Here is a 15,260-nt window from a genome sequence, read left to right on the forward strand (position 1 = left end):
ATAAAAAACATTTCAGCATTATCTAATTGTACACAGTTCCTGTATAATGCTAAGTGATTCTTCCATGCTCATTAAGGCAAGCCCAGCTGAAACTTTCTGAGAGTCTCTTTGGGAGCAGTATATGTTTACATATCCTTTAAAGCAGCCTCTGCTTGTGATTCTTTATCAAGTCACATGACCTTCTCACTTGCATTTTTCCAAATTAGTGAAGTTTTACTTACATGACAATTCACAATTGTCATATTTTCCCCAGAGTATTGTATTTTCAGTGCCAGTATAGATTTCATAAAATAATTAAGAGAATGCAAAACAAAGAAAACTTGTATTTCAATAAATGATCCAGTTGCAAATTAGTATCTTATATAAGGTCAAAGTAATGTAGTTTGCTTATTTCTGAAAACATCAATAGCTATGATCTTTAATTTAAGGTTGGATGGAAAATACTACTCCTTAGTGGTGGCAAGGGACTCGGTCTCCAGAGCAGTAAATTATGTAAGCAGAGTATGTCTTGCTACAATAAGTTTTTTTTTTCTGATTGGCCTTTCTCTACTTTATCTATGTTTCCCTCCTTTCGACAACTCATCTCTTAATTCTGTATACCTATGCTAACTATAGATAGCTTTTATAATGAAAAACAGTAAAAACAGCTCAGTGGAATAGTTTCTCAAAAGGGACAGCATATACACTCCTTAATTCAGCACCTGCTGATTTGCTCCCTGAGGGAACTAAAGGGAAAAAGAAGAAAAAGAAAACAACTTTATAGACTTTAATTTCTGAATTACAGCCTATTATCATTCAAAAGAGAAAAGATGACTTCAAGCATGTCTGTTGGATTTTGTTTGTCTTTTAATGTGTATATATATTAAGAGAGGAAAAAGAGTGGAGTCGTTTTGTTCATGAGGAAGGAAAAAATTAAACATGTATATGTAGAAATTGTTTCCATTCAACCTGTCCCATGGGTCTAATTCTTAGCTTGTGTTAGGCTCAGTTCTGCCCTTAGCTTCCGAAACAGAACTCCAATGAGAAAACTGAACTCAAGTGAATGATGAATTAGAATTTGAGAATATTTTCTTATATGTTTTTTATATGTAGTCAGGTTCAAACTTTAATCTTACCAGAGTCAACATTTATGGCTCATGTTTTCATCTATTTCATGGGTAATATATTTTTAAAGTAATTTACATGTGTCATAATCACTAGACCATGGTTTAAAATTGTAAAAACAGTAGCACTGGCTCTGCATAGAAGGGGAATTCAGGCTGTACGTGCAATGGAATAATTTGTTTGACTTCTCTTTTCAAATAGTGCTCAAGTAACTTCTCTCTGGTGGTTTCTTTCCTCATGCCCTCCTCCCTAGTGCAGTCACTGTTTCCCAACTTTGATAGCACTGGTCTCCTACCATTGCTTAACTGCATGGCCAAAACTTGTGTACAAGTCTCTCTCTTTCACTAAACTAAGAGCATCAAATATGTCATTTGTTTCTGTGGATCCCTATTTCTTAACCCAGTAATGTGAGCTAAATCAATAGTTCTTAAAAGGTGTCTAGGAACACCTAAGGGTTCCTTAGGAGCTTTCAAGGGGATCTGCAAGGTCAATATGATGGTCATTTTATAAGATGTTACTTGCCTTTTTCACTCTCATATGCTCACAAATGCACAGCTGAGTTTTTCAGAACTTACATGACATGTGATAATGCCATCACTCTGATGGTTAATAAAATGTGTGTTATGTGTTTTTAAAAATTCTCTGTTTATGGAGTTCCCGTCGTGGCTCAGTGGTTAATGAATTCAACTAGGAACCATGAGGTGGTGGGTTTGATCCCTGGCCTTGCTCAGTGGGTTAAGGATCTGGTGTTGCCGTGAGCTGTGGTGTAGGTCGCAGACATGGCTCAAATCTGGCATTGCTGTGGCTCTGGTGTAGGCTGGTGGCTGCAGCTCCGATTGGACCCCTAGCCTGGGAACCTCCATATGCTGTGGGAGTGACCCTTGAAAAGGTAAAAATACAAAAATCCAAAAAAAAAAATTCTGTTTTAATTTCTACAGTAGTGAATATCAATAAATATAATCCCCCAAATCAAAATCGATTTGGGGATCCTCAATATTTTTTCACAGCTTAGAAGGATTACTGTGATCAAAAGGCTTGAAAATGGCTTCACTAAATAATAAAAATTAAAAAATGATAAAAGCTGATATTCAAGATATTCAAGTGTGCTGGGCACTGTACTTGGCACTTTGTGTACTTTAACTTATTTAATCCTCAAAATACTCTGAGAGTTGGGTACTGCTATCCTAGCAACTTGGGCACAGAGAAGTAGCTCATCCAAAGCTGGATATGGCAGAGGTAAAATGTGCAACCAGGAATATCTCCACTAGCTCTGACTGATACTGATAATCTATCTGTTCAATGTTGATGACTACGAGATTTCATTCCTTGCTTACTTATTGAGTGCCTTCTATGAGTCAAGCACCATATTAGGCCTGGCAAGGTTAAGTAAGAAAAGGAGATATGAACTGGTCTTTCATCAACTTTACATTCCAATGGTGAGAATATTCTGATGATGAAAATCACCAAATCCTTTCTAAAACAAAAATACATTTTTAACATTCATTTCATGAGATCATACAGATTCTACCACTCCATCTCAATCTCGCTGAGCATTAGTTACTTCATTTTTATTTTTTTGGCCATGCCTGAGGTATGTAGATTGAACCCGCACCATAGCAGTACTGCAGGTGCAATGCCAGATCCTTAACCTGCTGCTCCACAAGAGAACTCCAATTAATTCATTTTTAAATTATGCAAATAATATCTATTAATCTCAGCACTCAATACATAATAGTTTGGCTCAATATTCTTAATTTAAGAAGTCAGGAAAAAGCCTGAACTCGTTTTTGAAAGTTTTCAAACCTAAAGGTTTAACTGATAATGTTTGATTAAGTATGAGATAATGTTTGTTTAAGTTCTAACTATTCATTAGAATATGAAAAAATATCATCTGAATTGTTTTATTATATTAGAAATTTCAAAGTAAATATCAAAAGATCAGTCTAAGTGAAAAACTACTAGAACATGTTTTTAACAGAAGATTTTAAATATTTAAATGTCAAAATATTAATGTAAAATGCTATAATGTTTTGGGGGCCACTGAATTTAGATATTCTCATTTTAAATCTTATATACTCCATTTTAAAGAGCAATAAAGAATAATGATATTAAGTTTACCACATCAAACCATGTGAAATGTTTTCAATTTATGATTTTTATGTCTATAATTCTATATAAATGATTTATATTTCAAATGTATTCAATATATACTTTATTATTTGAGATAGACTTAATGCTTGGTTTAAAAATATAACAAAATATTTTGAAAAAAGATTGCTTTTGAAAAACTTAATAAGCATTTGCTGATGAAAGGAATTTACCAATTTACTGTACCTTAAATGATCTAGAAAAATATTCTCCCAAAGTCAAATAACTCTTTCCTCAAAATTGTATTTTTTTAAAAAAAATCTTTCTAATAAAAGTTGAGGAAAGAAAATCCCATAATATTTTCTTTCTTCATTAATCTTTGTCTTTTGTCTTTTTAGGGATGCACTGGTGGCATATGGAGTTTCAGAGAGTTGGGGTCAAATCCGAACTATAGCCGCCAGCCTACACCACAGCCACAGCAACACCAGATCCGAGCTGTGTCTGTGACCTACACCACAGCTCACAGCAAAGCCGGATCCTTAACCCACTGAGCGAGGCCAGGGATCAAACGTGCATTCTTGCTGATGCTAATCAGATTTGTTTCCTCTGAGCCATGAAGGAAACTCCCTGATATAATATTTTCAAGCTAATTTTTGCTTAGGATTTTGTGAGAACACTAGATTGGCAAGGAGAGGAGGAAGTAACAGCTGCCTGAACCTTGTGTCTGAGAAACATCAAGCGAAATCAAAAACTCAAAATACAGAAACACACCCCGAGGCTTCAACCTAGCTGAACAACCAGCAGTGGTACTCAAGCTATTCTAGCTTTGCACTCTTGGCAGTAAACTGGGACATGCATTCTAAGATACATCTGCTTATCTGTGATACACTATAGGCACATGTATTTTGTTATGTTTCTATGTTGCATTATAAAACATAAAATGACAAAGGGGATTCAAGATAATAGGGATGCTCTTTTTTTTTTTTTTTTTTTTTTTTTTTGGCCTTTTTAGGGCTGCACACTTGGCATATGGAAGTTCCCAGGCCAGCGGTTTTATTGGAGTTACAAATGCCTATTTCACAGCTATGGCAACTCCAGATCTGAGCCATGTCTGTGACCTGCACCACAGCTCACGGCAGTGCTAGATCCTTAACCCACTGAGCAAGGCCAGGGATAGAACCCGAATCCTCATGGATACTAGCTGGGCTCATTACCACTGAGCCACAATGGGAATTCCAGTGATGTTCTGTTTTTAAGCTGAGTACTAGATACTCAGTTTCAATCAATAGAGATATTCAACTGATTATTCCTATTAATAGTTCACATACACATTAAATATATTACTTAGTATGCTGGAATTATTTCACAAAAATAAAAAGAGATAACAGAAGTAAAAATAAATACTAGGTCAAAGATCTTCTTCCTGATTGGTAAGTTTTGAAATCATTGTTGAAAGGCAAGTAGCTTAAATTAACCCTGATTTTAAATCACCTTGCTCTGGCCCCCCCCTGTGTACGACCTGGCTTAATTTGGGGGTTTCTGTTAAGGGACAGCTTTGACTGACATCTAGAATAGGATCATTTTGTGATTTAAAAATCAGCCAATGTTAATATACAATTGAACAAGTCCTGCTTCTGTTTCTGACTTCATCTTTTTAAAAATAAACCCAGTAAGTATTATAGAAACCAACTGAAGTCACAAGGGTCTAACATTGCAAAAGAAAACAGCAAATTTTAAATTATTATTCTGAATAGCCTTTACAAAGTACATACCTATACATTCACTTTAAACATAAAAACTATCTTGAACTAAATCCTCACCCCCAATATTGAAAAAAATATGCCAGAATTATAGAGAGTAAGAATCCAAACCAAAGGTGGTAATTACCTTCAAACATTTTACCTGTAGCTTCCTCTAGTGTAGCAACATCAAGCCTGGGACTGTAATTTCCATAACCAGCAGCAGTAAAAGCCCGAATCTGGAAAACATACACTGTTCCTGGCTTCAGGTTATTAATGGAGGCTGAGGTGGACTTGGTTTTTACTGTCGAGTAGGTCCGTTCTCTTTGATCCTAGAAACAATATATACAGGGAATATTTAATTGTGATTGCAACCAGGCGATTTGACAGCCTATTCTCGCAATTTATTTCAATTTGCTGCATTGTTTTTATAAAGGCTACATTGTACCCTGTGGAATATTGGAAAAGTGAATTGTTTCTAAGATAATATAAAATGTAAATGTGAACACATGCCTTTGTTCTATAAATTTCAAAGAGAACCAATTGTGTTAAAACATTTATGATGTTTTGAGCCTGTGCTTTGTGAGCAGAGGGCATAGTGGCAAGAACTATAGCCATAAATATAGTCAAATGTCCTTTTGACCAAAACATAAGTACACTTGTAACATCTATAGTTTAGTAGAGGTCTTCCCTTCCCTTCATAATGTAGTTCTCTTAATATTGTTTCTGGAGTTCCCGTCATGGCGCAGTGGTTAACGAATCTGACTAGGAACCATGAGGTTGGGGGTTCGGTCCCCGCCCTTGCTCAGTGAGTTAACGATCCGGCGTTGCCGTGAGCTGTGGTGTAGGTTGCAGACGCGGCTCGGATCCCGCGTTGCTGTGGCTCTGGCGTAGGCTGGTGGCTACAGCTCCAATTCAACCCCTGGCCTGGGAACCTCCATATGCCACAGGAGCGGCCCAAGAAATAGCAACAACAACAACAAAAGACAAAAGACAAAAAAAAAAAAAAAAAAAAAATATTGTTTCTGAATGTCATTCAGTAAGCAAAAAGCCATAGGCTAAAAATGAAAGCTATCAAATCAAGAAATTTAGCTAACACCACCAGCATAGTGATATATCAATTGTTTTCATTAAAAACTGCATTTCTCACAGGACAAAGCCACTTTTACAAAATAGCATTTAATGAAACATATGAAATTAAAACTATCAATGTAAATGTTAAAGTTTTAAATATAAAAGTTAAAATATATAATTTATGATTTGACAATATTTTAAATATCTCAGTTCAATTTCACCATTTTTCAGATATGAAAACTGAGGCTTGTAGCATTTTTAAAAAATGTGTTGATCATGTTATATATGATAAGCTTAAGAATGAAACAATATAAAAATTCAAGATTACAAAATATACTGTTAAAATAATATTGAAATGAATAAATATTTAAAGCGTAGTTATATGATTCTATTTTTATGAAAAAAGTCATAAAAAACTACTCATCAAAATATACTTTTTTTTTTTTTTTTGGCCATTTTAGGGCCACATTTGTGGCATATGGAGGTTCCCAGGCCACAGGTCAAATTGGAGCTACAGCTGCTGGCCTACACCACAGCCACAGCAACGCCAGATCCGAGCCACGTCTGCAGTCTATTCCACAGCTCATGGTAATGCTGGATCCTTGACCCACTAAGCGAGACCAGGGATTGAACCCGCAACCTCATGATTCCTAGTCGGATTTGTTTCCTCTGCACCACGACGGGAACTCCAAAATACACAATTTTAGGCAGGTTCTTTCTTGTTCTATAATAAATACCTGTGCTCAACCATGTATGATAGTAAAACTATTCAGTGAAATCTTTAAATCTCTATCTGGTTTTTTGATTTACCTTCACAATGATATTTGCAAAATTGTAAATAAATATACTTGAACTGAACTGGGTTTAGTGAAGCCAATTTGTAATTGTTATCATTATAACTATTTATAAAAATGATAGTTGATATAAGTATATATATTTTTTCAAATAAGTGAACTAGGTATAACTGATATTAGATAACATAATGGTTTATATCCAGAACACAGGCTTACCTACATTATACTATAATAGTATTATCTGTAATATTGTTTTGTAATTTGTAATTTCAGTGAATGTAGATAGATTGCTTCTGTTATGCAAAACAGAAAAGTAACTATTTGAGCAAATTTATGCCAGAGTAAGGATTTGCAAAATATTGTGATGCATTGTGAGAAACTTTACTCTCACTTACCATCTAACTTATAATTTTAAAATGTATTTCATTGCCTTCGAAATATGATGAAATTTCACCAGGGACTATACTGTCAGAGCTCACAGACATAACAAAACCAACACTAAAATCACATTTGATGAGACAAGAAATGTATCCCCTAGATAAAGTGAGGTATTTAAATTGTAACCTTGGCCACTGAACTTGTTAATTCATAATGGAGATAATGAGTAAAAATATTGTAAACTTAATCTGAATATTGAAACTAATCTTAAACTGTTTTTCCTTCAAAGGGAAAAAAAATTGTATCCTTTGCCAATGCACCCATTTAAATGATTCAATCATGTCAATTCAGTCCCCAAATTTTTTCCAAAGCTTTAGGTTTTTATTTTGAAATTCTGTTTAAATGGCTCAAAGGGTTATGTATATTATAGCACTTCAGTTACGTAAGTCAATAAGAGTAACACTATTATCATTACCACTAGTAATAATAATAGTTTCCATATTACAATCCTTGAACCAGGATTTCTTGTGAGGTAGAGTCTAGATAATAATTTGTGAACAAGGTGAGTCTGTCTGTCTATCTGCCAAAGATGGGTCAGAAATAAACACCTTCATACACAAAGATTTATCCCTATTCACTGCAATTTAGGCATCAGAGAGGATTAAAGGGGCAGCACGTGGGTTTTAGCCATGCTAGTTTTTCATGGAGAGACGGATGTAAAGAAGTGGTAACATAATTAGCATAATGTATATGAAATAAATTTTAGGAGGAATTTAAAGGAGTGAAATATCATCTTCTGATTCTGAAGTTTAGAGACATACTATGTATTTATTACAGAAGATTTTTTCAAATTACTAAATTATTTGAGGCCCCCATCATTATCACTGAAATCACAAACATAAAATAAATCCTCAAGGGCTCAAACAGGCACCCTAAAAGAACATTTTCAAAAACACATTGGGCTCTGTGGTTTCTGTAGTACTACAGAGCCTGCATCTAATTATTAGGACATCCACACTTGAATATATGAACATACTACTAGTGGAATATTTTCATTTGTGTAACACAAAAACCTAAACCACAGAAACCATCATTATGATAATGAACCTGAGATTCAGGGACATGGTTATTAAAAATGGCTAAAATTAACTACACATTTGGAAGTTGCTCCAAAGAGCTGATATAATGACCAGCCTTAGTCGACAGTGCAGTAGGATGACGTGAGACACACAGAACATGGTTGTACATCTCAGCTGTTCTTAGCACTTACTTTCTCGTAATACTTGATTTCATATTCGGTGATGACTCCATTGGGATGTTCTGGTTCCTGCCAGGAAAGCTCCACACTCCGCTGCAGTACTCTCTCCTTCATTACTCCGCTCACTTGCGAGGGAGCTGTTTGGACAAGATGTGTCAATAAACAATGAGAAAATTCACTGGATGCCTCAAATCAAATGTCACAACTGATCAGTCCCATGCTGTGCCAGTTTCATTAAGGTAAAAGAAAGCACCTTTTCATAGCTCACAATTCAGAAGCTAATGAATATTCAAATAGGACCTTATTACTGTTCATAAACCTTAATAGAAATTTAAATTAAAGTGCAAACAGCAGAAGATAGCATTGTTCAAGTTAGTGAAAAATGGAAATGATGGGGCTGAGAATGACAATTAAGCAAATGAATGCTAATTAAGGCTACAAAATATGATTTCAGATTAATCTCCAGTGATAAACTAAGTCCAAATATTTATTTCACATGCAATGGAAATACACTTTTTTAAAGAAAAAAATAATAATATAGTGCCAGAAAAAGTATGAAATGGCCACTTTTATCTTCAGTTAAAGGAGTCACACTTTAAAAAATATTTTTTTGTTTCATATGTGTGTGCGTGTGTGTGTGCCGTGTGTGTGTGTGTGTGTGCGTGCGCACGCGAGTGCGTGTGCATGTGGGTGTGTTCCCAAAAAATTTTAATTAACCTTGAAAAAAATTTAGACTTCATTACATCAAGATGCAAGAAAATGCTAAGGCTTCTGTTACTTAAATATGTACATGAACACACACACACACACACACACATCTATATATACACACACACACACAGACTCTTGCACATGTAATTTATACCTGTGTAACCTAGGCTTCAAGCTTTGATAGAAGCAATTCGAGCTACAATTTTGCTCTCTTTCTACACAGATAATAATATGCTTAGAGTTCTTTCATCCTAATTAGTGCCATATACTCTTTTTGGTAGCTAAGACTGTGGAATGTAGCAAACTAATTTGCTCTGTCTAATTTGCTCAGTGATGATTAACTAGTTGTCTTCTCTGTCTAAATGAGTAGCTGCACTGGCTTGGCTGAATTTCAGTGGGGTCATTATGTTTCATGTATCATGCTCTATCTCATTCCGTAAAATATTTTCAGGCTGTTAATTTAATTTTCAGATGTCCAAAATTGTTAATAATCCTGCTGACAGAAAAGCAATTATATGGGGCTAAAGCTGTTTAAGCAAGCTTCTGATGTTTATCCCTTTGGCTTTATTTTGTTTCTTCTACTTCTTAATATTTCCTTATATCAATGTCTAGAAAAAACATTTTTCACTGCTTTCTTGCTTTGCGATTTTGAGGGAAGAATGTGGAAGATGCATGACTTCCATTTCCTCTCAGATTACTAACAAAAGCATAACCAGGGCAGATTAAGTGGAACAACTTTCCCTTTAGGGGGATGCAGCTAAAGTACTCAACAGACTGTGTTTACAGACTAACTGCGTTTCTGTTATGGTTTCAATGCAGCCAGTTTCTAATAAAAAATCTTTCTGCCACAACTTTTAAAACCTAAATATATGCAGTGAAGAAGAATTTGTTTCTAAAGTGATTCGTCTCTCCGCCCAGAATATATTTAGCATCTCAGCCAACTGTGTGGCTCCAGAACCTGTTTCCCCAAGCCTAAGCCCAACTAACTAATGGTGAGGTGAGTTTCTACTTAGCCATCAATCTCTAATAGTCTGACTTACTTAAAGCCATTCATAAAATCTGTATTTTAACTTTAGTAGAAAACAGAATGCAGCACAGGTGAGAATACAGCTACAAAAAAAAAAAAAGATATAAATTACTCAGTAAGGCTGCTGGATATTCGATTAGGGTTTAGAACATGATGTGTGCCATTCGGAAATAGGTTAGATGGAAATAGATTAGAGCACTAGTAGGTGCCAATCTCTAGGACTCCTTTAAACAACACACTTTTCTTAATGTGATTTTCAGTGTAGGCCAAACTATAAAACACTTTCTGTAGTTTCTATCTCTACATAGTAAGGTGAAAGAGGCAAGAGACACTGAATTCTCCAAGTAATGGAGGAGACGGGCTATAAATGTGCCTCATTTAGTTTCTGATATGTTGCAGCAAGATCTAAGTATTAGAATGAGATTTTATTTCTGCAAGTTACACATTAGCATTTATTATTTAATCTTAGAATATAATTTTTACCAATAAAATGATGGTAATTGGGGACTGGGGGGAAAGATTCCAAAAAACATATTTGAAATACACAGTATTCTGAAACTCCTATCACAATGCTAGCAGTGCTACAATGTATTTTTACTCTTTTGTACAAGGAACCACATCTGTAAGTGACCATACTCCTGATTTCCTATGTATGTCATATTTTTTGTATTTATCCCTTGCTGATACTGTATCAAGTCACATACTTGAGAGTAAGAGACAGAAGTGCTAGCACATGGCTCTGGAGAATAGATAAATTGCATGATAGGAAAAATCTTTCCCTATCTTATGTCCTTCAAGCACAACATTTTGGTACAAAAAAATTGATATTTGCCCTTGAGTTTCAATATCTCAGGCCTTGAAGATACACAACTCACAGGATATATAGTTTATAAACAAAAGCATCTCTAAGTAATCTAACAGTCATTATTTTCAGATAAAGTTATACATACATAAAATAAAACTGAAGTGGTATGAGGTACTTTAATCTTAAAACATTGATTTCCATGATTAATATATTTGATCAACTAAATTAATCACACTGTAACAATTTCACTAAGAGTATGACCTTTATACCAAAATATTAAGTTAACTACAATCTGAAATTCATTAAAAAATTAATTTATTTTTTATTGACATATAGTTGATTTACACTATCATGTTAATTTCAGGAACACAGCAATTCAGCAAAAGTGTATATATCTATATTTATCTATATCTATCTATATATATACATACTAAATCATATATGTACTAAAGAACCAATAAGATACTATGACATTTAAATTATAATTTTCATAATTATCAAAGTGAAATAAAAATCTTTTGTAACTGGAACTGATGTGAAGCTAATAAATAATAACCAACAATAATAAATTCTTGGCTATGGAAAATGTAGGAAAACAAATACAGAGAGGGGAGATTTTCAACATGAATTTGTAGTAGGGTTTCTAATAAATGATTAACAGATTAATTTCTCACATAAGTTTCTAGAAATACTCAAATATAAAAATTAATTTCAACTTTAGAAACAGATGCAACATTTTAAAGATTTTTAGGACTTACTGGGGACATATTTGGAGTCTATACAAATGACAGTGAAAGATGATCTTAGGAAATATAGAAAATGGTTTCCATAGTTCAAAGTGGTAAATCTCAACAGCCTAAAAACAAAGTTGATAAAGTTGATGCAACAAGAAAGCAGAAGTCTAATATCAGGCTAAAATGTAAATTTGTGGGCTTGGATTGTTAGTATGAAGCTTTGAATTTAAAAATAGTCAAAAAGAATGGTGGGTTTATGTACAGACCTGAACCAATCAACATTTTACAGATTTTGAGCTTTAGCTACTCATGCATGATCTACTTTCTAGTTAAAATGCAAGTACAACAAATAAATTTAAATTACAAGATAGAATGTACTCATAAGGGCTCCATTCCTCCCCTCAGAAATGTTAAGCTTACCTATATAGATGTAAAATTTTCCTAGTGAGGAAAAAGACAATTTAAAAATATACTCCATCATAGGACATCAGCTATGGTGTAGGTCACAGACATGGCCCAGATCCTGTGTTGCCATGGCTGTGGCGTAGGCTAGCAGCTGCAGCTCCCATTTGACCCCTACCCTGCGAACTTCCATTTGCCATGATTGCAGCCCTAAATAATTAATTAATTTAATTAAATTAAAATATACTATGGTGCTCCAAAGTCCATATTCTAATCTTTGGAATGTATGAATTTGCAACATACAAGGTGAAAGGGACACTGTAGATGTAATTAAGGTTACAGACTTTACAACAAAGATATTATCTTGGACTTCTGCCAATGGGTCCAATCTAATCACATCAGCCCTTATGAGCAGAGAGGTTTCTCCAGTCAGGGTTAGACAGATGTTGTGAAAGGAGAAACCAGAGAGATCTGAAGTATGTGAGAAGGAATCAACCTTCCATTTGCTGGAGGGGCCACATGGCAAATACAAGTTATGATGGTAGCCTTTAAAGATCAAAGACACGCCCTGGGTGACAGGGACAGAGAAATGGTGACCTTCATTCTACAAGCACAAAGACCTGGAATTCTGACAGCAACATCAATGAGATTGGAAGGAGATCTTCCCCAGTGTCCCTAGATAACAGTCCAGACAGTCTGACAACCTAATTTCAGCCCATGAGGCTGACAGTTGAAACTCTTGTTGAGCCCCACTGCACCCAGACTTCTAATCCACAGACCTGGGAGATAAGTGAGTATTGTATTGAAGTTTTTGAGGAAACTATTTGTAGTAGCAATAGAAAACTAATATATAGAGTAAAGACAAAAAGTGATTTACTGGAATTTTAACAAAGTCTGTGAAAAAGGGTTAGGGATAGGATAGTTTAATAATCATTATGTCAAAATTTATGTTGAAGTCAAAGAATTTTGATCCTGATTATGACTCAAAACACAAGGAAAAGAATTCTCCATTATACACCCGGAAGAAACTTTTTTTTTTTTTTTAATGGAAGAACTTCAATGAAGTTCATGACTGATTTTGGATTTGAAAAGTGATTTATTTACACTACTCATTATTTTCACTACACTTAAATGCTCTCAATGAATTTCCACAAAGAATGATGAGTGGAAAAATAATACTTATATTTCTAAACACTACAATGATGAAAGATGGGTCAACAGGTATGAAATGACCTTTTACTACACATCTTGAGTTGTTACATCCATTGACAGTTGTTAGATTTCCACTAGGTAAATATACAAAGTGAAAATGAAGAAATCTTTAGAACAAATTAAATATAATAATAGAATTAATAGTCTTTTATTGAACACTCTTGTTGCTATATGGTATGGAGTTCATTTTTAGTAATCCTTTGAAATAACAATGTGTGCATTATTAGGAGTTCGGCAATTTATAATGCACAACTTTTAGCATTCTTACTCTTCCCCACACGTGTTTCATTTTTGCACTATGACACAAAAATATAAAAATACATATAAATTTATTATATGATCCAGTGGCGTATCATGTAACATATCAATCCAATTTTTAGGGTATGTAGGAATATTTAAAAAATTCTAACATGTTTTCACTAAATTTCAATTTCCTGACTATGGAAAAAAGGTCAGTAAAAATAAAATGAGCAATAAACACAAAATTTTATCTAAAAAATAAAGCACAGGGATTAAGAGAAATTTTGCTGCAATTATGAGCAGTCCATCAGCAACAGGTACCTGTCAAATTATTTTTGGTTGGAGAGAAGCATGATTTGTGGCTAAAACAAACATAAATTTCATTCTATAATAAGTAGTTGAAAAAGATCAGTGGAAAATGAGTTGATCTTTTTCAAAATTAAATTATGCTATTTGCATTACTCTCTACTTCACATACCAATTAGGATAATGAAGTTTTATTCAAAATGTAAAATACACAATATAATATATAAGATATATGTATGGGTTCCTAAATACATTTAAGAATAATTACTGAAAAGAAACCTGAACAGGAGCTAAAAAAGAAGATCTCAAAGTTCTGTAAAAAGTGAATATGATATTGAACTGACAAAGCTGGAAAAAGGAAACATCCTGATTGAGGTGCCAGTCAAGTATATTTGTGAGTAAAGTAAATATAGTTTCAGTAGGAGAATGAAACACTTCACAGGAATAACAGACATCACTACTCCATGATTAGATCAACTAAGAATGGTCATGTTCTTTAAAGCAACACTCACAACAGCTTTGTAAAAATGATCTGATAATACATTGTTCTGGAAATAAAGTTTTCTCTGTCATCATCAGATAATTAGTAACCAACTGGGCACTAAGATGATTAGATTCCAGGGCTCTCTATAATAAATGCTGGCAAATGTTAGGTTTTTTTAATAGTGACTGGTTTTACTCAATTTCAATAATTTAGAAATGACCAATTTCCATAATTTATACACTCTATTTTATATATACCAGCTAAAAAGAAAGACATTAAGCTTAAGTCATTTAGAAGGAACATAGCATTTAAAAAAATAAAAATAGGAAGAGGATCAATAATACCCATTCTTTTAAAAATATTAGTATATATTAAGTTGAGAGAAATACTCAGATGAAGTAATCTCTTCTATTTTGGGTGGCATGGAAATTAATATTTTGATTCCTAAAAAAACACCCACACTTTCACATGTGGTCTCTCAAGAAATCTGACTCCATCTCTAATTTTCCATGAATCCAGAGCTAAAGGCTACCTTATTTATAAGGTCAACCATGTGACCACAGCCTTACTTTAATGATGGATTATTACAGAAATGATTTATCGGCAAGTATGGAATAGCTAGAGCCCACAATCAGACCTTTTCAAAAATAAAAATAAACCCTTAAACAAAATGATATATATGAATGTGTGTATATACACACTTGTTAATGACCAAAACTTTTACATGTCATCAGAATAACCTTTTCGGTTGTGTACATTTTCTTTGACCTTGTAATATATTTTATTATAAAGAATCATGTATTTCAATAACAAAAATAATGTAATGTCAGTTGACAATTTGTGAAATGTTAATTTAGTCCAAATCCATGTGTTATGGATATCTTTCACTATAATTTTCATAGTT

At 33.9% G+C, this 15,260-nt stretch overlaps 1 protein-coding gene across 9 annotated transcripts in view; it reads right to left on the reverse strand.

Moving 5' to 3' along the window:
* The window catches only part of EPHA7 (EPH receptor A7), a 172,150-nt gene that overhangs the window by 26,004 nt on the left and 130,886 nt on the right, over positions 1-15,260 (reverse strand). For 3 of the 9 annotated variants that reach the window (XR_014840107.1, XM_021090161.2, XM_005659302.4), the window contains exons 6-7: positions 8,448-8,572; positions 5,095-5,263 (exon numbers count right to left, since the gene is read on the reverse strand). Coding sequence is in view for 4 of the 9 variants with exons in the window: in XM_021090161.2 (XP_020945820.1) it covers positions 5,095-5,263; positions 8,448-8,572 (294 nt within the window). In the remaining 5 variants the exon portion in view is untranslated. Of the gene's footprint in view, positions 1-1,078; positions 1,831-3,774; positions 5,264-8,447; positions 8,573-15,260 lie in introns of those variants that run through there. The other 6 variants (XR_014840101.1, XM_005659300.4, XM_003480289.5 and 3 more) reach the window with 4 other exon arrangements.

The sequence above is a fragment of the Sus scrofa genome, chromosome 1 (genome assembly GCF_054392235.1).
Source record: "Sus scrofa isolate SSC_HxYL_T2T_F1_AM1 chromosome 1, Sscrofa_HxYL_maternal_Yorkshire_Landrace_v2.0, whole genome shotgun sequence".
In the NCBI taxonomy this organism is placed as follows: Eukaryota; Metazoa; Chordata; class Mammalia; order Artiodactyla; family Suidae; genus Sus; species Sus scrofa.